The following is a 26,185-nucleotide window of genomic DNA, read 5'->3' as shown; positions in this document are numbered from 1 at the left end:
GGTAATGACATGAAATTTATATAAAGCCATTCACCAGCGAAAATATCCGATATCAAATTATTAATTATTATAAAGCATAGCAAGGCAAGCTTTGGCAGCAAGCTAGAAGTTAACCGGGATACGCGAAGCAGACCATATAAGGTAACAACTGAGATACGAATTAGGTCAAACTTGGTGCGAACTAATCGCCACGCAACTATCCCCAAAAATTATCGCTGGTAACTCAATGTAATAAATCTTTCAACCGAAATTGTCCAGGAGCATAGATCTTGTGCCATGTAACACATGGCACTTCGAATAGAAAATATGCCAAAGAAATCTGCAATGTTCTAGCAAATCAATATGACAGTCAAGCTCATAGAAGCTTATAGAAGCATCGAGTATATGAAAAACACTCTGGACGTTGATACAAGATCGTAGAAGCTTCTCAACAGCGATCGCTTTTGCCGTCGCGCGATCTTTAAAAAAAAACAAATATTCATCCTCAAAAAATAATAAGAGGATTAAAAAAAAAGAAGACAAAGCAACTTCAAACTCTACCAACTTCCAAATAGCTAATTAATATTCAGACCCAGATTTCATTATAAAAAATACACACAAAGAAGACATTGCAATATTCCAGATACACTCACACTATTTCGGGAGCACCAAGAATTCGTGTATTGCACTATACAAAAAGCGAGGCCGTCCAGAATTCCTCAGTTCAGTACCGCATAATCTATTACCGTGAAAAGTCGATCAAGCGAAAGAATCTCCTCTTGAATTTGTAAAGTGATGGTAATAATAGTGAATAATTTCGAATAGAGCACCTATGAAAATAATATAAATTTATTGTAGACGCTCCACCTGGATCGTTACAAAGCTCTATGTACTTAGCCCCTCATCAACAACCGAATGAGTTGAATCTTTTTTTATTCATTTGTAAGTCGTTCGTAAGTTTTTTAGTCGTTTCCCGTCGTTTGTAAATCAATACTTCAATATTTATTAATAAACAAATTCGTCTAGGGAGTTTGAGTGAGGTCGACCCTGCCTATCGTGCCTTGATAGCGACTGTACTATTGACTTACAAGCATCGGGAAATAGCTTAAAATTACCTGCAAATGACCTACAAATGATGCCACATAGGAAGCACTAAATTCGATTGTGAAATGCTAGTGGAGTGGCTGACGTCACTCGACCTCTCGAGATGAATTTGTTTGATCAATAACGACTGAATTATTAAGTTAAAAATGACACGAAATCACTTACAATCACCTAAAAACGACCTACAAACGATTCCGTACAAACAGAACTGAATTCGATCGCAAATTGCAACTACAAGGGGCTAACAACACGTGAATTCTCAAGCCAAATTTGATTTAGGATGCGTTCCGAAATTAGCTCTCAGTGCTATCAACAATCTCTTATCTCTTTTGCACTGCTGAATTCGTGACTAGCTCTGTCTCTGTCCTAGGGAGTTTTCAGCGCTGCCAGCCAGTTTTGGAACGCACTCTTAATCATAACGACTGAACCATGAACTTACAAAAGTCGTACATAATCCTCAGTCAACGCGTGTTTGAAGGTATGTCATTTACTCCATGACCGAAGCTAGCTGTAACTACATCACCGGTAATACTTGTGGTTAGTACGGTGTTGACAGTTTTGTATAATTTGGAATTATAATGTAATTGTAATATTTTATATTTCGTCTGTGTTAGGCGTAATATTTCTTCGGACATTGGTTTTTAAAAAAACCTTAAGCAGAATTGATCTTTGTCACCATCGAGCTTAATGTATAGCATGTATGAAAAATGTGAGTTCACTTAAATGTTTACATACTGTACCTTATCAAAGCATTTCAGCAGAATGCTGTGAAATCGGCATGTCTATACCAGTACATATTTCAGACGCATTTAAACGCTCACCGATCCTTACTTTCACCGATTTTCAAATGAATTTTCTGTTTCATAGCTGTGGATGCAGTGTTTGCTGGTGAGTTGTTTCAGTTTTTTCTAACCTATGGTTGAGGAATACTGGACTTTTGTCAAATGAAATATCTCCGCTATAAACAGTTCCATGAGGTCAGAGGTTTCTTTCTACCTTGCAAATTAGTTTTTATTGTGAATAGCATAACCCAATTGCAATGGCTCTATGCCAATGTGCAAAACTTGGATATTATCAGGCATGCAAACCTTGCAGCAAAAAGACAGTTATGGTTGCAAAATATTGCCAGCAAGATTAGAACAATGTGTGTTTTCAATTACTATCAAAATTCAAGCAAATCATTCTGAACGAAGCTGTTGACAAAATATCTGCTAAATGCCAGCGAATCTTGCTGCACATCAGAAGACCGAACAATTATTGCTATAAATTTGCTGCACATCAGAAGACCGAACAATTATTGCTATAAATTTGCTGCACATCAGAAGACCGAACAATTATTGCTATAAATTTGCTGCACAAAAAGTATTCCGCGAATATTTTCAGTCAAAACACGACAACAATCGTAGCAAGCAAAACAGATTTTTTTCACAAACACGCTTTGATATCTGGAGAAGTCCCCATTGATTAATTTTTATAAAGTAAATGAATTCTGGTTGTCTGTTTCAGAGTAAGAAATGGTAAAATTGCAGCTGAATATTGCACCGATCTTTCCATTTGCTGTCGGAATTATTTTCAATCACGTTTGGATCATTAAGTAATACTTACAAAAAAGGTTCGAAGACTCCAAGCAGTACATCAACCGAAATTTTTTCATTGTCATCTGAATACCACAACACGCAAGGATCTGCTAGCAATGCTACTGATGTCTATTACCGTTAGAGGGCTATTCTCACGGATATTCACTGACTTTGGTTGATCTCCGACAAATCACTCAGGTACTCCCAACTTATATTCTTAAATGCAAGTAACTAATATCCTCTCTCTTTCTTCAATAGTCACAGAATGAATTCAAGTGCGATTTCTAACAATGAGTTCTGAGCGTGGTCTTAGTATCGTCCCATTTGGATCGTATGTGTGCAAATAGTTATAATTTGTTAAAATCTCCTGAAATCATCATTTCGCACTCTGAAAAAAAGATAAAGAAAACTTCTATATTTCTATTTATTACAGTTGAAGTCACCTTTAGAACAAATTTTTTACCCCATTGACGAACAGAATTTTCAATTTCAACGTATTTATCGTTGTTTACAGAAATACTACTGCCGAAGGAATGGCACAAGCGTTTTATTATAATGTTTTTATTAGTACATTTTCATATTATCAAATCCTCAGAAGTTTGTTTACATATCAGGTTTGATCAAATATAAACCTTTTAATTACGTATATGAGGGATTCTCCACGAAACCGGCCACTTTTTTTTAGACCATCTCAGATCTTTCCCATAATTGGGTATATGAAAGTACTACTGAAAGGCACTCTGCGTAATTTTTTTCAGATTTTTAAATTCATTATTTTGGAAAATGCCATTTTTTTTCAAATTAATATATCTCGGAAACTTGAAGTAACTGAAAAAAAAATGTCTCCACATAAAAGTTGTATTTTTGTGTAAGCTTTCGAGCAGACGACTTGAAATAATTCTCACGTTCCGGTAACGCTGATTTTTTACCAAAAAAATTGGAAATTATTTTTTTATTCAAAAAAGGTCACTTTTTTTTTGCTGAAAAAATTACAGGATCTTTCAGTATGTCTGACGATATCACAAAAAAATCGCCAGAGTGGCACCGCCAGAGGTTCCGGTATAAAAAAATTAATTTGTGTGGTTTTCGGATCGAGGTTCTAGGGTAAAAAAATGAAACCACACAAATTAATTTTTTTATACCGGAACCTCTGGCGATGCCACTCTGGCGATTTTTTCGTGATATCGCCAGACATACTGAAAGACCCTGTAATTTTTTCAGCAAAAAAAAAGTGGCCTTTTTTGAATAAAAAAATAATTTCCAATTTTTTTGGTAAAAAATCAGCGTTACCGGAACGTGAAAATTATTTCAAGCGGTCTGCTCGAAAGCTTACACAAAAATACAACTTTTATGCGAAGACATTTTTTTTCAGTTACTTCAAGTTTCCGAGATATATTAATTTGAAAAAAAAATGGCATTTTCCAAAATAATGAATTTAAAAATCTGAAAAAAATCACGCAGAGTGCCTTTCGGTAGTACTTTCATATACCCAATTATGGGGAAGATCTGAGATGGTCTAAAAAAAAGTGGCCGGTTTCGTGGAGAATCCCTCATATCCTTGGTGGCCTTAGGTGTATACTATTAAGAATTTACATCATGAAACTTTTATGGCTTATAATTTCACTTCTAATACAACGATATTGACTTCTCTTTTTTTTTATTGATTGAATTCAACAGGGTAAGAAATCTTATAGAATTTTGTATACAATTGAAAAATATCATTTTATTTGTGAGAATTACCTTGGAATCAATCCCTTGAAAAAATTACTTTATTTTGAATTCGACTGGTATGAATTTGCACCTGTACCTGATTATGGTTTAAAAATAGAACTGCACATAAGCTATTATATTCATGATCATCCTTTCGTCCTTAGACTAATTGGTGTGGTATTTGCCAACTTTATATTTTTAAAATATTACACTTAATAATGTATTCTACTGATATCCTAAAACTTATAGCAATTATTGACAAAAAACTATATTACAGTCAAAATAATAATATCTGGAGAATTAGTAATATAATTTATCATTATTAACTGTGTAAGATAATTATTTACAAGCAATTTGGGATGTTTTTGTACAGGTAGAATGGAGGTTGATCATCTAGAAGTGGTGGCGAAATTTGAGGATCCAACAATAATAATTCAGACCACGACTGCCGATGTCGTAGGACACAACAATAATCAAGGTAGCAAATACTTTGTAGTAACTGAGGTTCCAGAAAATCCTGCAAACCCAGCGGTGACTGCCGAAACGGAGGCACTTGACGCTTCCGCTGGAATTGATCAAAATAAATCATGGGGTGAAATCTGTAGGATATGCGCTAATACCAATGATTATTTGATCCCAATTTTTCAAGGCGAAGGCCTTGAACAAGACCTTCACAATAAGATACAGCAATATTTACCAATTCAGGTAAATTGAATATCATCCACTCTTTTTTCCCTATTTCTTGCTATAATAATGATCGAGTAATGCTCATGTAATATCATCTTTATGTTCACTAATGTTCACTAATAGTACAAGAGCCCACAACAAAGATTTTTGTCTCATCGCATCAAGGATATAGAATCGATAGTTTAGATTACTGAACCCAAAAATGCGATTTACTGAAATTTTACCTTTTGCCTCTGATCTGAGCACATTTTCGAAAATGGCATATAATTTAGCCGACTCTGTATTATAGAAAAAACTTGACTTACGGAATGTAGTTAGATGATAGTCCTGAGATACCGAAAACACGGTTTTCAGACAAAAATGATGTTGTCTCTGACCAGGAAACCATTTTCAAAAAGCATGAGACAAAAAAAATAAATGTAGCATTGTATCTGATAATCATTTTTATAAGAGATTTTGGGTTAATTGTTGCGAAATAATCAATTTTCAGAAAAAAATCTATTTCCCGGATATTTTGACAACACTTTAAAAATGTAATAAATTTTTAAAAGTCGATACTATCGTAAAAGATCTGATAACTGTTCAATATGATAAACGGAGTTGCTCAGATGTAGAATAAACCACTATCAGACAAACCGAGTATTGCACGGGTCATATGAGACAATTTTTCGATGGCCAATAAAAAAAAAAAATTCTATACGTATACGTATTAATGTCTGCAATAATCTATACCCCGCAAAGTTTTAGATATTGATCAAAGAAAAGGTTACCCGAAACCGTCGAACTGAAGTTGAAGCAGTTTTAAAATAAACTTTACCAAATAAAACAGAGATGAAGTATGAGTTGAAAATATTCATTCAAAATAATAGTTTTGTGATTGCTTTGAGCCACTGCCGGACTCATTTTCAGGTTTCGTTTTCACCCCTAGTCGGGTCTAGGGTTATCTAAGCTATTGCTTCTACGTGGTCTTATCCTTGGTACGACGAGACATGGTTTTGGTTGTGGGTTCTCGTACTATAAAACTGTGTCACAGAAAGGTACTATGAAATTGCGGATTTTAGGTGTCTGAAGAAGACAATCTGCCTCTACGTCTATGTTACCATTGTGCGAGTATACTTCTGGCATGGCATGAATTAGTCGAGGGTTGTTTGGAAGCTGAACGGACTCTTCTGCAAATGGAGAGTGAATTAAAACAAAAAAATCAGGTTAGTACGTTTTTTTGAGAAGAGCAAACAAAAAGAGTAAAACAAAACGAAAAGAAAAAGAGTGTGCGTTGTGCGCATAAGAAGTTTTCTCAAAAATCTTTCTCGTCCATCACGCACCACCCATTTGTGGTCTTACATAATTTAAAGTTTCGAAATTAATAGTGCTGTAGCAAGAGGCTTCTGTCACCAAAATGTGAACCTTAATCGAATTATTCGAATACATGCCCATATGTATATTTGTCCTATGTGCAATCTTCTCCGCCTTATAATATCCGGTATCAAATCAGTCGTGCCAACTTGGTCCGTCAATAGAGACTAAAAAGTGCCTATGTCCTCCAAAAGATGGAGTAGAAATAATTTTGATAAATGACTTTATTTAGTTCCGGGCCCCAATAAAAAATTCAAGTTTTTGACCCAGAGGCGGGGGGGGGGGGGGGGGGGGGGCACCAACTTAGATTGTATGTACAAATAATATTTTTTTTTATAATTTCTCAGCGGTTGATCCTACGACAAAAATGCATACAAATTTCAAGAAGACTCAATTTCTTACATTTTTTGTATAAGGGTCATTCCATGTCAAATCGACCCCCTTCGATTTGGCCGAATTTTGGTCAGGAGTTTTCTTTTATCCTATAACGAAGTTCTGCCAAAGGAAAAAAATTAAAAAAAATTTTTTCAAAAGTTATGAAGAACTCAAAATTTTACAATTTTTCCTGTTTCTTAAACTCATATTTTAAATATCTTGAAAACTATTGCAATTTAAGAAATGATCGATGGTTAATTTCAAGGGTGATACTTGGGGCTGTGAAAAAAAAATTTTCGAAAGAAAAATTTCAAAAAATCTCCTATTTTTTAAATATTGAATTTTTAAAAGTTCTCAAAATTGACGATGGACAATAAATTTTTGACTCAAATTTTTTTGTATACTACCTTTAACCAATCTTAAGAGATCCTGAAATTTTCGAAACTGTGTTTTTCGATTTTTTAAAAATATGAATTTTTGAATTTTATTAAAAAAATAATTTTCTTGAAATTTTTTTTTTTTTCATTTTTATCTCAAATGTGTTCAATAAATTATGTTATTTTGTAATTTCGAACAATTAAAATTTTATTTAGTGGCATATTGATGAGCAATAAGAACATTGATCACATGTGTTTATATTTACTTATTGAAAAAATTGATTCAAGTGTAAATTAATTAACATTATGTCACAAAAGTCGTTTATTCTTTAATCCTTTTTGTACTGTTGTCGCTTCTTTTATTTTTCATAATCTGAAAAACGTTAATATGATATATACGAGTTTGTTGAAGAATCAGACATGAGAAGCAGGTAAAAAAATTCAAATTTTGTGTGTTAGTGTTTCATCAATATCAAATTTGGATTTAAAAGATAAACATCATATTAACGTTTTTCAGGTTAAGAAAAAGAAAAGAAGAGACAACAGTACAAAAAGGATTGAAGAAAAAACGACTTTCGTAACATGTTAATTAATTTACATTTGAATCAATTTTTTAAATAAATAAATATAAACACATGTCATCAATGTTCTTATTGCTCATCAATATGCCACTAAATAAAATTTTAATTGTTCAAAATTACAAAATAACATGATTTATTGAACACATTTGAGATAGAAATGAAAAAAAATGTTTTTCAAGAAAATTATTTTTTTAATAAAATTCATATTTTTAAAAAATCAAAAAACACAATTTCGAAAATTTCAGGATCTCTTAAGATTGGTTCAAGGTAGTATACAAAAAAGTTTGAGTCAAAAATTTATTGTCCATCGTCAATTTTGAGAACTTTTACAAATTCAAGATTTTTCGAAATTTTTCTTTCGAAATTTTTTTTTTTTTCACAGCCCCAAGTATCACCCTTGAAATTAACCATCGATCATTTCTTAAATTGCAATAGTGTTCAAGATATTTAAAATATGAGTTTAAGAAACAGGAAAAATTGTGAAATTTTGAGTTCTTCATAACTTTTGAAAAAAAAAATTTCAATTTTTTTCCTTTGGCAGAACTTCGTTATAGGATAAAAGAAAACTCCTGACCAAAATTCGGCCAAATCGAAGGGGGTCGATTCCAACTATTGGTTGATTTGACATGGAATGACCCATAAACAAACACTGATTTTAAATTAAAATAAACTTGGCGATAGAAAATCAATAAAGAAGGAAGGTGGTAGAAGTTAAAGGAAAGAAAGAATCTAACGATAGTGGAAAACTATCTTAACTATAAGTAGCGGTAGAACAAACGATAGCGATAGTACGACACGGTAAGGAAGAGGGAGAAGGAAAATTAACTGAAGAAAATCTAAGTCAACGAGAGCGAGGTGGTAGCGAAGCTGTCTCCTGGCGGGTTGAGCGTAAAATAGACAAGAGTTCACAGTCCAGATCACCGATCTCGTTGTTTTTTCCCCACCATAATTAGGTCATCCGTCTGTCACGAATATCGGTTATGACGTGTCATGCGTTTTCGACGATTACCGCTAAATGTTGCGTCATGTATTGCTCGTGATTTCGTCGTTGATACCAACTCGCACAATCCTTCGGCTGCTTCTTCGTACTGTCCAGGTTGCCTATCATTGGGGATTCCCTTGATAGAGGCAGGTACGTACGCTGTCTCCACCGAGGTTACCGAGTGGAGAGCAACGCATCATTGTTTGCCTTCACCAGCTTCGTCGTATAGACAGTGGCCGTCTGCCCACGATATATCAAGGAGATCATGCAATCGCACAACGGCTTACAGCAACTCAATGTTCGTGGACCATGACTCAAAATGATTATAGTCCTTACTGATAGGAAGGCTGCGTCGATGCTCGGAACGAGGGCCTTATCAAACTGGGTGTAGTGTTTTGGGGTCGGTTCGGCACCTGGCCTGTAAGTCGGGGGACGACAGGCTGGGGTCTGCCCTGTATGTCGACCTTACAGCATTCGAGAAAGCTGGCAGTCGAAGTGGTACGGGAGGTTCGTCGTTTCAAAACGATAGATGAATTCGCCGGGAGCTGGAAACGGTTGTTATCGGTAGCTGTTGATCCCTCGGTGAATCAAAGAAGGGTGTTGATACCTCAGTGATCGGGATTGTGGTCATTCTGGTACCTGGTTAGCTTGCGCCGAGAAGCGAAATTAGAGAATTTACAAAGAAAAGTATTAGTTACTAATAGTTGTTGCCTATTTTGTATCGAGTTTTCTTGAAGTACCCCGCCAAGGATGCGTTTTACGAGAGTTTCCTTCAGCTTTTTGGCCTTGTAACGGGCCATTTTAAAATGCCACTTTACAATAGATAACATTAGATTCTACTTCGAATTGAAGTGATTTTGCTTGTTACGTATAAATTTTTTTATTCCTGATTCAACCATGAAGTTAACTTTTTAGACCTGAAAAGTGGAACGCAAGTGGCATATTTTTCCCGCTTAACTTTTTTCCCTCATTTGCCGGAAAAAAGTGGTACTATTCTCGCGCATTTGCGGGAAAAAACTAGACTTATTCACCGCAAATCTCATTTTTCCCACAAAATGGAAATATGATAGAATAATGGCACGATAGAATATTATAACGATGACGATGACGATAATGATAATGATGATGAAAAAAGAATATTCTTAAGTGGGGACTTCCCCCCCCCAGCCCTTCGGTACGAGCTTCGCCCCCTGCACACCCGCCAGGCCCGCAAGCCCACAGCAAAAATAGACTCGAATGTTAGTTTTAAAAATGAACGATGGAGGACGTAGAACGGAATGTGGGAGAAATTCTTGAACACAAAAAAGTGCAAAAAGATGCAATACGTACATGAGGTCTTTGAGACCCTAAAATTTTTTCAGTATTTATATTGAAACGGACTCACGTTTCAAATAAAATGTGGGTACGTGAGCTTAGTTAACGGAATCAATAAAAGGCGTTATGTAAAATATTTGGAGGAAAATTACTTTAATGGCAATATGTGTTTCTCGTTTTAAGTCTGAAACAGGACTGTTTTTACAATAATAGCGGTTGACGCAGCAACCCTATTCATTTTATAACATGAGAACGTTTATACTTCTTGCGTCACAAGCCGACTACTAGATCATTTGAAAGGGGGGTAAAACGGGTGATTTTACGCTTTGTAACAATATTTTACTTGCACAACCATGATTCAAGCACGTTGACTTCTGAGTACTGTTAGTTAACCGAGTACGTTAAAGTCGGCATTGGGGTCAACTGGACCCCAATGAGGTGTTGGGGTCAGCTGGACATCAATGAGGAAAACGAAAACAGCAAACACAAACTGCCCAAAAAGGGCACCACCCGTTCGCGCTGCGGTAGACATAGAACCTCGCATAGAACACTCAGCTTCTGTGCATGAGTGATTCTCACTATTTGAGTCAATAGATGTGGCCAGAGTTGAGTTGCAAATAAAGTCCTATATGTAACACAAGAATAACACAAATTGGGTGATTATCTGCGGGAATAATCTCCGACTTTGTTCCCTTGTTACATAAAGTAGATACCATTAGTACAATTAATCCAAGATGGCGAACCGCACCGACCCCCCCCCCCCTCCTCCCCCCCTTTGTAGTGTAAAACCTTTATTGACTGGACCACGGTCTTACATACAGGTCTGGGGACTCTAGTGGTGGGGGAAGTACGCTTACGCTATAGTTTTTGTTTTTCAGCGCTACCCCTAGTTGGCACTAATGGTAAAGTAATGTTCGCAAACATAACCGCAAATTTTTCAAACTTTGCAAATGACGTGGTCCAAATGTACGTAAAAATAGTTAAAATCGCATAAATCGTACATGGTTATTTATTTTTAAGAATAACTTCTGCCATTATCACTTCGTCATCGCACACCACTTATTGTTTGAGAAGTTTGAAGTTATGTTTGCAAACATTACTTTACCATTAGTGCCAACTAGCGGTAGCGCTGAAAAACAAAAGCTGCAGCGTAAGCGTACTTCCCCCACCACACAAATTTCGACGAGTCCCCAGACCTGTATGTAAGACCGTGGACTGGACTGGCGCGAAACGTACGAAGTGCGGGTCTTGGACCTCGAGATCTACGACGTGAAGGACCTAGTGCGTGAGAACTACATAGCGCGAGCCCTAGACGTCCTCGCTACTACACGTTCATTTTTTGACTAAGGAATTCGAATATTTTCGTTGTCGACGATAATTGTCATTGACACATATATCTGAAACTACACTTCGCTTTAATGATATGACGCGCAGTCGTGGATTAGGGTTCGCGCCGCCTTAGACTGAGAAATTTTTACTGCCCCATATTCAAAGAGCTATTCTCCAAAAATATAAGTGTTCTTTTAGTGATCTCAATCTGGTTGTGGCATATTCACACTAACAATAACTTCTTGTGTGGCTAATTTTTTCAGTGCTGATAAATTAGTGCGCTATATGAAAAAGAAATGTTATGTCCGAATTAAATATTTCAATGAAATAACAAATGTAAATGTTTTCAATATACCCTTAGACTTCTCTGTTCGAAAAATATCACAAACAGACAACATTATTGAATTCAATGTTTCTTCAATAGTTTTATTCTTAATATTTGCCTTATAGTAATTACCGCTACTATACGCGGTACAGTTGGTCGTACTACAAGTGAAAACTTTGGCGTCGGCGTCGCGTCGCGCCCACCATGTTGCTGCCAGCCGACAAAGCGTCGTTTAATAGGTGCTTTTTGCATTGCCTCAAGGCTCATAGGCATCGGAAATCAATTATAGGTATATTCCATCCCAGGTTGTTTTATCTAAATATAGTATTTAACTTATCGTCTACCTGCCTTTGTTTAAGTAACGTTTAAAGCAAAGGGTACAGACACTTATTTTTTAGAGATTGATCCAGTTTTAGATTTTTTACTTTAAAATGAATGAAGACCGGATGTCACAAACGGTATGATATATTATTTACGTTTGGCGCTAATATAAATTCAGAGGTCGCTGGCCTAAAAAATGTATGATATTTAACTAATGAATCCACACTGATATATTCTTACGATTTCCAAATAATTGAAGATTTTGTATTTTTCATGCGTGATTCAATCAAACAAAACAGTTGCGGTAATATTTTATGATTTTTTTCACTTGCTCTCCGTAAAAATTCGCCACTCTGGGCTGCAGCCTACTCAGCTTATTGACAAATCTGCCATTGATTACGTGTGTAAGTACGGAGTGGGAGTACGAAGACGTTCACAAACAGGTGACCGAGGATAGGGTATTCGATCGTGACGGTTTTCCTCGAAAACATTACACTCATAACAAGCTCTGCAGTTTACTAGCAAGTAGAAATCAGCTCTGCGAGGCACTGCATGAGTAATTACACTTCCAAGAACTGCTTTTTTGCATTAGATGATCAATACACTACGGGCAGCAGATTTCATCAATTTTTCGAAGGTTGACACGATAAAGATATGAATATTTTTGGACCATGAACGATTCATTTTATTTTGTACTGGCATGCAAAACATCGAATAGAAGCTCAAATTATCGGGTATGTAACGTTTTGGCGCTTGTCGTTTTGGTGCTAAAACGTTTTGATGCCGGACGTTTTGGCACTATTTGGTTTGATGCGATCGTCTTGGCAACGGCTGTTTCGGCGCGGATATGTTTTGGCACCGGGCGTCTGAGTGTTAAGACGTTTGGGGCGTTTAAGATTATGATTAACTTATTCTAACCTTCGGGGTGCGACAGTATCATTCCGCGTTGTTCGTTGGGGATGCTGTGTTGTGGTATCGGTTACGCCTCCATCAAACGCCTAACTTGTTCAAACCTTTGAGCTACAACGGTTATCTTCCGCATTGTTTGCAGGGAATGGTGTGTCGTGGCTGAATAACTTCAAGCTCAAACGTCTGGCACCAAAACAGCCAACGCCAATTTGGCGGGCGTGTGCCAAAACAGTAGCGCCAAATCCCGTCGGCGCTAAAATATCCCAACGCCAAAATGGTTGGCATTGAAACGGCGGCGCCAAAGCATTGGCACCGAAACGCCCTGCGTTAAATATCTGAGTTATTTTACCGTTCTCAATTACACATCTGAGAAGCAGAAATTTGTGAGTATTAACTTATGAATATCCATAAAAATCGCTGTAAGATGTCAGTTTCTTAAAAAATGGAATCTTCAAATTAGTCTGGCTTTAAGGCTGCGACAACAATCACGTAGACATGAACACAACTTCGATTGATTTTCACCCCCGCAATTCGCACAACTTAATTCACAACTTGGGATTATGATTCAACCATTCTTACGATACTGTTGTGCGTGAAATAGTGCATAGTGCCCGTAGAGTGCGCAAAATCATTGTATGTGTTTCAATTCGACCTAAGCGACAGCCATGTTTATTGCGTCAATGTGTTGTATCCGTGTGCCAGCTGTGGTGAGGCCATTATATCAACATTAGAATCCGTCTCAGCTCTTTGCACACGCCTGATTCATTGTTTCGGTTTCTAAAATCAGTCAGACGTTTGTCTAGAAAAGGTCACCTCTTTTAACAACAGATTATAGACAGTCGAGACAGAAGATGTCAGAACGTCACCCCGATCGCGAATCAGTGACAATTTCAAATCCCTACCCGACGAACCAATCGGTGAACGAATGAAGGCCTGACAGGATTTCGAGATTACGATATATTGAGACTCCAGACACCTACAACTTTTTTATACTGGATTTCATTACAACTTCAATCTCATTCGTGGCTCACGACGACTATTTCACTTACAAAAATTGTATCCAACGTACTATTTTCACACAATAAATGCGCGAAGTGTATTTTTATTATCTAGAATTTGGTGGGCAAAAATCACTCGTAGGTATGTATATGTGAACATGGTCACCATGGGAACCCTTTCAACATCCGTAAATAGTTCTGGTCTTCCACAGTTGAGGGCGTAACGTTTTGTAGTAAAGAGTGTAATGATTGTGCACAACACACTTACTTTCGTAATTGTCCTCAATTAGTATTTTTATCTTATTGAATATTCCTGTTGGTTTGCATTGTGTAATACCGTATTCACGCCAGGCGAAGACAGATTATGTAAATTAACATGGTCAAAATTCGTAACATTAATGTAATAATGAAGTTTCATTAAAAAAAGTTATTTTGCAAGCCCAAACTCCTTGAACATGAATCGATTCTGAGTAGGTTTGAATACATGAAGAATACGTACTAACAAGCTGATTATAAAATATAGATTGACTATGTAAATTACTGTTTAGGGCGTAATGATAATTCACAAACTCGCAAGTATGAAACGTAATATTTTTTTTATATAACACAGGTATGAATATGGCAGTTTTTCGTGCCTGTGAAGGGGGGAGAAGTACCGCTTTTCGTCCCGTCCACGTGAGCGGAAGTGGAAGTCAGGTTACGTCACATTTTTACTCCCTAGGGAGTTGAAGTGAGCTTCTAGTCCCTGGAGAGTAAAAAGTGTGACGCCACCTCACTTCAACTCCCGCTCACGTGTCCCTGGTCGAAAAGCGATACTCCCCCTCCCCCCCCCCCCCTCTGCCTCTTCACAGGCACGAAAACTGCCATATTCCTACCTTTGTTACATAAAATATCGTGTATGCGACAGGAGAGGGACTTTTTACACCTCGTGTGATATTTTCAGTACTCGATCTAAAAATTCCCGCTTCTCCTCCTTGGCGCACAGAAAATATACTATTTTCTTTGAACACGTACCCCTCGTAGGAGAGATTCACAGGCAATGTGGGCTCCTTAAGAAAATTATTCCTAAAATCAGAATAAAATATTTAGTTTTCATATGAAGAATTGTGTTAAATTATTATCTAGCTTTCTCGAGAAAAAGTAATCATAAATTCAAGTTCAGAAAATTATTTGACTTCGACGAGTTAAGAGTAAAGCACAACTTCAAACGTTTCGCGATATGAGGTGTGTAATTGCTTAAGTAAATGATTTCCGAATAATTCATATTAAATAAAAAGTTTAGGTGGTTATTTTATCCCTTGTTATTTAAAAACTTCAGGGGGCCTACTTTGACCCAACCTCCCCTATATGAGAATGCCTGGAATAAATTTCACACGAAAACATTGAGAAATGGCGGCGCTGAGCAATTTCCGTAGTGGCGCTCCGCACAATACGCGCGTAGGTGGCTGCAGATATATCACCGTGATGTTGTATGTGAAAAAAATGAGTTCATCTCTGAATAGTTTCGCTGATGATAACATATAGCGTGCGCAGTTTTATTATTCTATTGCGGGAAGGATAGTGAGTCGAAGACAAAAAATCTGTATTTTTTACCGAAATTTTACTAGAAAAAATCAAACTAATCAGGTAATCTCAAATATCGTACGTTACATTGTAAATAATGTATCCAAGAGTATCGTGTCCAAATTTGAAGTCAATCGGATTTGATAGTTTTCGAGATCTGCTTGCTGTCACATCGGAAAATATGATTCGAGATAATCGTAAAAGAAAGTAAATATTGTGTATCCGATGCTACCGTCAACTACGCAACACATCCGGTTCATCAAGACATCAACGCAGCTGGAGAAGCTTAGCCAGACCCTACTAGGAGTCTGAACTGTAAGGAGAAACGTTGCAACGAAAAATGCTAGTGAATTTGACGACTGCAGAATCAGAAATCGAAAACTCCACCTCAACTCACAGTATTATCCCTGCGAAACTTTAAATCTGAAAATTTCCAATTATCAAGACGCTATTCTTTACAATATGTATCTAAAGTTTCAAACATCCTACTACAACAAGGAACCTGAATCTCTGCTATCGAAGCGTAAATTTATAAACCAAACCCTACTCATCGTTATCGATTGCTCCCGAACGAATTATTGTAAACTGGACCGGTGTTCAATCGATTGTAATTTGATATCACTGTTGCATCCCCCCAAACACTTCGGCTTATCGCATGATCTTACACGGTTGCATCGTCGAGTACAGACCGATTAGTAGTACAGTAAAAAATTTGTATCGCATAATTTGTTCAGTTTAAATTCAAAGATTTGATGTATGATGTACACGCTAAAAACAAGAATGCGATCATGAGCAAATAAAAATACGTATGAGGTCATTCGTTGAATTTCAAACAAGAAGCTCAGTTAATCTCGTGTAGGCTGGAAAAAAATTATAATCAATAGTGAATAAAAAATATCTATTCGAAGTATCCGCCCTTTATTTTCAAACCCTATATTCCCACCATTGAAAGCTGCCATGCTGCGGTGGACATTGGAACCAAATACCTCACCGGTAAAAATTCTAACCAGAAAAAATCTCATAATCGGACTGCCTATCGGTAAAATCGATTGGTGTTATAGGTATATATTTCTCATTTCCACAAGTAATACGCCGACTGATTCGATAACGTACCGATTGTATGTAAGGTGGAAAACGTCGAGGTCGTACTCGGTCGGTAAGTGTTGGTAGTAGGAATCTGTAATTAAAATGTTCTTTATATGCGTGGATATATATAAATATATGTATATGTCATAGATCTGCTTCCGTGCATGTTCTATTATCGTGCGCTCGTTTTGCCTAGTTGTTTCGTCTTCCTTACCTGATCGTCCAAGTTATATGTTGATGCCATGGAGTTCTATCAATAAATGAAATATTCAGGAACGAGCATGAGCCCCGAATTGAGTAGTTAGAGTAAAGCCGTACACGTCATAAATTCTTCAAAAACGGTTACCGTGTGAGGTCACTTTACGCTCATGTACGCCGTATAAAGCCCGCTGAAATATATCATAACCGGAATGTACAAAAACCCATCTTGAGTCTATCGCATTGGCTTCACTTTGAGTTATTCCACTCTCAATCTACAGTCACCCACAAATATAAATCCACGTCTCAAATTTACTGAGCTGGTAGTCAGCTACTTTTCTGACAATTAGTCGCCTCTTTTTAACGGAATAATTTTTCCGGTCTTAATTGAGTTTCATACATGGAAAATTTGGTTGCACAAATTTTTTCCTACGCGGTATCCACCAGGCAAAATTTTATTTGTTGAGTATTACGGGTAGGGTAAAGTTAATTTGGTGACAAAAAGCATAATTTCAAGAATTTTTTTAAATGGTACAGGTAGTGCTGATTTATTTAATTAACTTCCATATAACAATACAATACCTGAACTATATTTTCTTAAATTTTCATTATAAAATATTGATACCTAAGCCATTGGCAGCAAATCTCCGCACGCGACTTAAAAAAAAGTTGTTTTGCGGTGTACGCTACAACTCGTCACTGGATCATCTGAAACACAAAAATCGAATTGCGTTTATTAGGTGAGAAGTTTATCGAAATAACGCTGTCGGTTTTTTTTATCGATTTTTTCATTTCCGGTAGCACTGGGAAGTCAAAAAAGTGGTTTTCGCTAAAAAAAGTCGGCAAATTTGTTAGTGTAAAATGAAAAAAATAATAAAAAAAAAAATCGACAGCGTTACTTCGAGAAACATCTCACCTAATAAACGCATTTTGATATTTTGTTTCAGATGATCCAGTGACAAGCGTACACCGCAAAACAACTTTGTTTCCAGGCGCCAGCGGAGATTCGCTGCCGACGGCTTATTTATCAATATTTTTCAATAAAAATTTAAGAAAACACAGTTGAGATGTTGTATTATTATATGAAAATTAATTAAATCAACCAGAATTACCTGTATCGTCTAAGAAAGCTCTCGAAAATATGTTTTTTCTCACCGAATTAACCCCCCCCCCCCCTGAAGTATTTTTAGCAAGGAAATCAGCATCAGATTGATTTCGTAAAATCAGTTGTCATCACATTGTTCATTGTTTTTGCATCGGAATATTTCGCCCGAAAATTTTTATTTGAGATGGTTGGTGGAAGGAGAAGGGTTTCAGAATGCGTAAAGATTGGAATAAAGGGAGAGAGATTCACTTCGATAACACCGGTCAACACGAATTTCGAGTCTGGGTTCTAAATGTCAATTTTCAATTTGATTTCTTCTACGTAACTGATAAAAGAAAAAATAGTTTTATTAGGTAAAGTTTGCTTTTGTAGATACCAGAATGATATTTCGGATTTTAACAAAAATTGCCTATCTTATCAAACATTTATTGTAAATAGGAATTAAACAAACTTCAGCTTCGCATGTAAATCACTTTTATTCAAAAGTTTGAATACGGAACTGAAGTTTGTTTCACTGTTATTTACATGAATAAATGTTTGAGAAAATAGGTCATTTTTTTTTTTAATCCAAAATATTGTTCTGGTTTCTACAAAAGCAAACTTTATCTAATAAAACTATTTTTTCTTTTATTAGTTACGTGGTGGAAATCAAATCTAATATCTAGAACTCACACTCAAAAATCGTGTTCACTGGTGTATGGCTTTATTCAGCGTTTAGAGCAGTACTCAGGATAGAGTTGATCCGAGAAAATCGCGAAATTAACATAAAAACGATAGAAACAAAGAATACATAGAAAGAGAGGGGTGTAGCAACAAGATTGACAATGAGACTTTAAATTTTCGAACAGTGGAGATATACATTACCGGTACATATATCGGACATATCATGTATAAGGCATTCGCCGAAACACATTAATTTACCAAACATCATGTATAGTGATATATTTTGGTAATGTTGAAAAAAATGTGAAAAACAACAAAAACTCTCATACAGTGACATAATTGAAAATAGGGCTATTTCTGACGAGACGGATAACACTGTAGTAGCACGTCGTTCAGTTACTGTGCAATAATTGATTCTGTTTTTTTTAAGTCATTTTTTTTAGTTCTGAAAGTTTCTTTTCTCACTTTTTCGAGATTACTTGACTGCTATCATCCGTGAATCCATCAAATGAAAATCACGTTAGATCGAAGTCCGGCGTAGCAATGGGTTACAGATAATATGGAATTAGTTAAACTCCAATTGAATTATTACTCTAAAGATTATGGCGTATCTCATGAATATATATTTGATTAAATATCGCGTGTTGGACATACTTCCTGAGGCTTTTGTATTTTGTTGCGTGCATAATGAATTGAAAAGAGACAAAATCACCATTTGAACCCTGATAGTTGCTATCTATCTGGGCACACTTCGCTCCCCATACAGTAGAACTCCTTATCTCAACTTATCAAATCACGATAACGACGGTATGTTACCAACATTTTGCACGCGATAGTTGTTGGTTATGAAGAACTTCGTTTACCGGCGTGGTCGGTTGCTTGGTTGATAAATCGTGAAACTGCTTATACCCCCGCGCCCATCCAGGCCCGGTAAACTGTCACGACAAATAACCCAGCGCTGTAAGTCTTTATATATCTTCAGTCAACGATGTCGCTTTAGGAAGATTTGAAATTTTTACACGTTCAAAATTTAATGTCGAGTAGTTTGGTAAAATTATAGTGAAACTAATTTAAAAGCAAAGTTTTTTACTGATTTAATTTTTATTTTCATTTTTATCAATGTATGAATTATTTTATTTTTTATTCATATTTGAGAGAACACGCAGGTTTTATATAGGATTTAATGATCATAAAGATTTTATTCATAAGAAAATATTAACATTAAAGCGATACTAATCGTGGGTATAATACATTCGATGTATTGCGCGTGACAATGTGAAGAACGAAGTGTAAACGTGTGTTGACACGACAGTCAAGACTCGATAGCTGAACTGAAGGCTTAAACGCGAAAAGAAACAAGGAATAAGGATACATAGAATTAGTGTAGTGAATAGACTATAGATTGTAACGTGGCATTTTGAATCGCAGCTATAAACAGCTCCCTGAACCCTGGACGGGATCAATAATACAGATTTGGCGGTTCCGATTAGCGGACAATTTGAAAAACAGCGTCAGAACTGGAGTGACGCATCCGAGATTCTGAGAAGGGACACTGTAGCGAATAGCGAATGAAATATTAGAGGCTTTTTGTTTCTGTTTTTGTTTGAGTTTCGACGGCATCCAGTAGGAAGTTGGTGACGATTTCGAGGGAATTGAGGACTGTCGGAATAGCTACAATTTCGAAGGAAGGATGTCGGAGTTGCAGAGGGGGAGCTATTTCCGCTGGTGGCCGGCGTGCCAAGCTTGGCGAAGGATCGACTAGCGACGAGACAGCACTGCGCCGCTCACCGCGAAACCATCGTAGAGCTGCGCGGAGGACCAAATTACGATCTAGCGTTAAATTTTGCGTCGTGCTGCTTCAGCAAGTGCGCGTCAAGCTGCGAAATCCACGAAATCGATGACGGATCAATTGTTGCGTATTCTTGCGTGTATGACATCACACAGCGCATAGCGTACCGAGACCGGTGTTGCGGCAGGTCGTTCGATTTTCGAATCACTCTAGTTTTGGCGTTAACCTGCGTTAGTTGTAAGTCTTTCAAATATTATGTTGAGTGAAATTTGAAATTGTTGAAAACGTAGCGTAGAGTTACGGTTTGGAATTGTGTCTTTTTTGTTCATGAAATGAGTATAGCCAAAATTCTGCTGTACAGGGTCGTGTTGCAGCATCGGGTTTTTCTGTGTCGCCTCTCGTGTAGGTCATGACTGGCCGAAATTGAGTGCCCGAATTAGCGAACGGATTATTGTCGAGTTTTGAATCTGGATGCGTTGCGGTTAAGTTTCGTTGAGATTACGTTTCTAAATTTCGTTTTAATTCACGATTAAGAATTAAATTTTGGGTTGCGTTTGAGTCATGATTGAGCCCACGACATTGTAAGCGGCCAGTATGCTGTGGAATATGATAGAGAATGAGTTTTGCCGTGTTATGTAGAGTTTTGATTTCGATTTAGCGAGCAAATCCAGAACCAAGTTGAAGTTGATTATAGTTGTGTCGTTTAGTCATTTAGCAATCTCGCGGTCGCGCCGAAGCTCTGAGTCGGATGATTGCGAACACCGTCTGTTCAGTAGCCGGGTCGGCACGCCGTTGAGAAATTAGTTATAGTCGAAGTCAAGTTTGAATTTAGAATTTCATTGAGAGTGTACTCGAGTGTAGATTTAGAATTTGGAATGTAGTTGCGTTTTGAGGATGTCAGTTGAGCTTAATTTTAAGTCCTCTCGCGGTTGTGCTGAAGCTCCGAGTCGGATATTAGCGAAAATATCGTCTGTTCGGTAGCCAGATCGGCACGCCGTTGAGAGATTAGTAATAATTTAGGTTTCGTAGTGTATATCGCTTTGTTTCGAGAACGTTTCGGTTTAGAATTTACGGTTGAAAATGTTGGGAAAGTTTCGTATAAGTGAGCTGAAAGCTCGATAGGTTAAGAAGTAGCGTAAGTTATGGAAAATTTGTTTGTTATTTGGTTCTGGATCGCGAAGAGCGAATTTCGTATTATTTTTTTTGTATCGCAGCCATTATGTAAACTATATTACTTTGTTTTGTTAATTGCGTGTCGTATCAAGTGCCCCCCCCCCCCCCTGGACTAAACACGTGCGGATAGATACGCAAGATTCATGAGAGTGAAGAGTCTTGTAATTTAACAATATTTAACTATCATTTGTATTTGGATAAGTTTATTAAGGTCAGTCTCTAGGTGCCTGTAAGTTTCAATCATGCTTTTATTGTGAATTAACAAACATGTACTTGGCCGTAGTATGTGATTTTAATCTTTTTTGGTAAAGGATGAGAACACATTTTTAATATACTTGCTAAAATGTTTTTGCACCAGAGGTGCTTTTTAGAGGAATAGCTTTTACAGAATGCCTCACTTGAGTGAGCTAGACTAATAAACACCAATCCCTACAAAAATACATTTTTTATCACTAAAGTAGCATATCATTCTTTGATTCAAGAAAAAAAATGCATTTACAGACCAAATTTTTCCCGCCACTAGATAATGTCACTCTAGGTCGTGGCCTCTCGGCCCGCAGATAAGTTCGGTGATGCATCCATTCAATTTCACTTTGATGTCTATTCTACTAATATTTCGTATATATTTCTAGTCAGAAGCGCAGCTTGCTGTAAGAGGAGATTGCGATGAAGAGGCGACTACAATTGATGCTAGAAGGTAAATTATTTAGAAATATTTCTGAAATTAACTTATAAAATTAGTGTTACGCGATGGATGATTGTGATCACGATGAGTGGCTATCGATGACCGCATCCACACCCAGCCGTGATGTTATTAGCGCATGTTTTGGTTTTACAACGCGTTGATTAGGCCGCGTACGTACGAAGGATAAGGGGAAATGAGAGGAGCTTGTATTGAGGAGTTGAATGATTGAGTATACAATTGATTTATGGTAAAAGATATGGAAAGTACAATGAGAAGATGTGGAGAGGAGAAAAAAAGCAAGGTAAATTTAGATGTTGCCCTAATGAAAGATGACTTGAAAGTGAATATGTGGGAGGAAGGATGCTAGGGATTGGCTAGTCGCAGCTTAGAATTTTGTTCAGAGTTTTGAATGTGGCAATATACCTTTACTTGAAAAATCATAGCTGAATCATGAATAAAATATTCACATTTCGCGGATCAATGGTGTATTTTCCAATGAATAATTATGATTCATTCCTAAAAATTACATCATTTTGTTGAGGAATGGATGGTAGGATCGCCAATATTTTATCGAAATAAAATATAAATGCATTTTTTTTTCCACTGTTTATCAGAAACTACAGCTCGACCATAGGGTAGTGCAAAAAAGATGTTTAGGTTGAGTTCACAAATTAATATTTATTGTTACTTCACATCACTTCTTTTTCATAATATTGTGTGTAGAGCGTTGGATGACATTTTACAGTGTAATGTTGAACCAATCAAAATTAATTAATAATAAGTTCTTGCACGTGTACATCGAGAAAGTTACAAAAGCACGGCTAGCAGATGTCGACCACTCTTGATCACGCACGCACTTGACTCAGATTCTCGCATGTATGCTCCCACCAAGGATGGTGTAGTGTGCTAATGCTGTTGCAAAACCTGAAGTTTTACTCTTTGTTTATTTGACTAGCATTACATACATGCCGGTAATGTATGCGTGTAATGCCGATAAAAAATTACCGGCATGCGTGAAAAGTCGGTAACAAATGTCGCCAAAATGAGATTTCGGTGCTCTTCATAATCGAAAACCAGATCAGCTGCCATTTCGTCATTTCACCATCAAATCTCATGGAACTGGGCTCAAAATGTGTGTTTTATCACCGCCGAGTGGCATCATACCGGATAGTTCGATCCATTCAGTGTATCTATGAAAATTTGGCCAATTTCTGTGGGTGGTAACTAATCTGTAAAATTTTTTTCCAAATTTTGAAAAAGTAAAAAGTCGCTCCACTTTTTGCAAAAATAAGGCATCAACTTCCCAAGTTTCACTCTGATCGCTTGAGCGGTATAGGAGTTTTGCATCCCCGCGTTTTCGAGGTGTAACGCGTCTTCATAAGCACCTTAAAACAATTGTTCTCCAAGGAAATGGCCAAAGTGTTACCAAGCCTTGAGAGCAAATGTTCACCAAGGTAATAGCCAACCTTTTCCCAATGCTTACAAATCCCTTGTGTTAATAACCAAGCGTTAGCAAGTTTTTAGCAATATGTGTCCAAGGGTTTTTTAAACAGTCCGAAACTTTTTCAGAATATACACAAGACTTTTGCAAGCTATTCTTTCTTACACGGGTCGCGATGCATTCCGGTACCGAGTCGTGTAGTTCGGTCGAGGACCTCCGGCAATCGAAGACGACCATAATTTTTATTGCTTAATCCCCTGGTTGACTCCTGTTCACAAACCTCACCCACTCACTCAGACCTTGCTTGTGTTCTCTTTACGCGATTCGAAAACGTATGATAGAAGACGGAGATATTCCGCTGTTTACGAATAAGGGGTGCTGTTCGGCCACATCGTAACGGTCACTGGTGTGCCCATAGTGTGATCACGTACAATCCTAAATATGTTGACGCGTGGCGCGAAATTTCCAAGATTGGCTCTACTATATCACTTTTTACTCTATAAAGAGGTGAATTAAATCTACCTCGCCACATTACTTATAAGGAACAGGCTTATAACACTATTGTATACGAGAAGGATGTCGGGGTCAAATGGCCGTACTGGGCAAAGTAAGATTTTTTAAATAATTTGCTACTATGAAAAGTAAACAAATGTAAATGATCGCCTGGATTGTTTATTCTGAACTGGAGAAAATTATAATCTGAAAAATTGATTCAAAACTATTTCGTCTCGTCGAGAGACTGCAAAAATAATGGTCACATACAAACTTTGCATCATATGGTCAATTTTCCCCCGTTCTCTCCATGATTGGTGGGTGAGATAAAAACATAAAAATACCAACCTGGTTATGGTCAGACCCGAAACCTGTGTTCTGTGATTGCTATGTATTGGATGTATCTACTGCATTAAATATCAGTTGGTTGTGTACAGACAATGGTATGGAAATGATGACTGAATTGAAATTATTTAATCATTCAGTATGAAATGAATTAGGTGTCCTTTTATATAGTCATATTTAAATGATGTTTTTCAACTCTTGTGCAAATAAATAAAAATTTGTTAATTCAGTAAATATGAATTAATGCATATAACTAACAAATGTGAGTTACCTGCTCGTTAGTCTAATGTGTGCCACTCACGTTCCTACCACACTGCCTAATACTTTGAATGTGGAATCAAGTTTTTATTATCTTGCAGGTCCCGTAGAATCGAGATGCCATTCAAAGTATTCCTAGAAAGGCAAAATATGTTTTGGAGACCATACGAAAAATCAAACCTGAAAGGTAATAAGAAACCTGTTAGTGAAGATGATACCGAATCAATATGGATTGCAGTAACAGAGTCTGCCGTCGAACAACCTCCAATAGCATCTGATCCACTGCAACTTGGTGATATGTTATTACAACAAGATAGTCACATTCTTCATCATACGGAATCGACTCAAAAATGTCTGAAATCAGATTTCAGAGAAACAATAATGGAAAACAATGGAGTTGATAATGAATGCGTAGAAAATATGATCCATTCAAAACAGTCCACAGATTACCTCAACATTCAGAAAGGTATACCTGATATCCAAGGATCATACCAATGTACCGAATGTAAAAAACATTTCAAGTTGAAAGACTCATACCAAAGGCATATTCGAATCCATACGAACGAACGTCCTTTCACTTGTCACGTTTGTGCAAAGCAATTTCGCGATTCAGGTGGCTTATCTAGGCATTTGAAAGACGTCCATGCCAAGCTCAAAAACTTTTCCTGCGATATGTGTGGAAAGTCCTTCGCATCTAAGGCCACCAGAGAAGACCACCGACGCACACACACGGGCGAAAGACCATACATTTGCGAGTCATGTGGTAATACGTTCAAGTCCAAAGCGTCGCTTTATATACACAGCAAACTCCATACCAATGAGTTTCCACATCCATGTTCTTATTGCCATAAAAAGTTTCGACGCAAGCAAGAAATGTTGGCACATATATCAACACATACTGGAGAAAAAAATCATGCCTGTGAAGTGTGCTCAAAGAGGTTCAGAGTAAAATCCGAACTTGTGAGGCATCAACTCGTTCACTCTGAAGAAAAACCATTTGTTTGTAGCAAATGTGGTCTAGCTTTTCGGCAGAAACGGTACTTGAACAATCACGTTAAAAGCCGGCATATTGATACTTCATAAAAATTCTGGCACGAGCGGCAACCGTCATATTTTCTATTTAACGTCAATAGTGTGGTCGGAGACGAGTTTTTCAAACGTCCTGCGTTTATTATGCTTTCAGTTTTATCTTTAACAGATTAAAATTCTTAGTGGCGTTTGTTTCGAGTAGCTCAAAAGATACATACGTCCAGAAATTCTTCCCGATATTCCAAATCTAATAATTCAGGATACAAAATATATAGGGAAACACGTTCCTCCTAGAATAATCAGACAAATCTCAGAAATTGAAGGTTATGATAACAGGAAAATAACTACAATCCATAAGAACAACAAAGAGAAACATTGCTGAAATTTTGTCTGTGTATGTACGGCAAAACCAGGAGAGCAAAGAAAACAAAATCATC

The 26,185-nt window shown here is 36.9% G+C and overlaps 1 protein-coding gene across 1 annotated transcript; it reads left to right on the top strand.

Moving 5' to 3' along the window:
- Positions 1–213: 213 nt before the first annotated feature.
- On the top strand, positions 214–26,185 carry LOC124406194 (zinc finger protein with KRAB and SCAN domains 8-like). The gene is made up of 5 exons (XM_046881547.1): positions 214–218; positions 4,744–5,075; positions 6,119–6,262; positions 22,131–22,195; positions 24,821–26,185. Exons 2-5 carry the CDS (start codon positions 4,749–4,751, stop codon positions 25,800–25,802), a joined length of 1,518 nt encoding a protein of 505 aa, XP_046737503.1. The 5' UTR covers positions 214–218; positions 4,744–4,748; the 3' UTR covers positions 25,803–26,185.

Source organism: Diprion similis, chromosome 5 (assembly GCF_021155765.1).
Source record: "Diprion similis isolate iyDipSimi1 chromosome 5, iyDipSimi1.1, whole genome shotgun sequence".
NCBI classification, from domain to species: domain Eukaryota; kingdom Metazoa; phylum Arthropoda; class Insecta; order Hymenoptera; family Diprionidae; genus Diprion; species Diprion similis.
The sequence above is the reverse complement of the archived record's forward strand: the minus strand, read 5'-3'. Positions and strand labels throughout refer to the sequence as shown.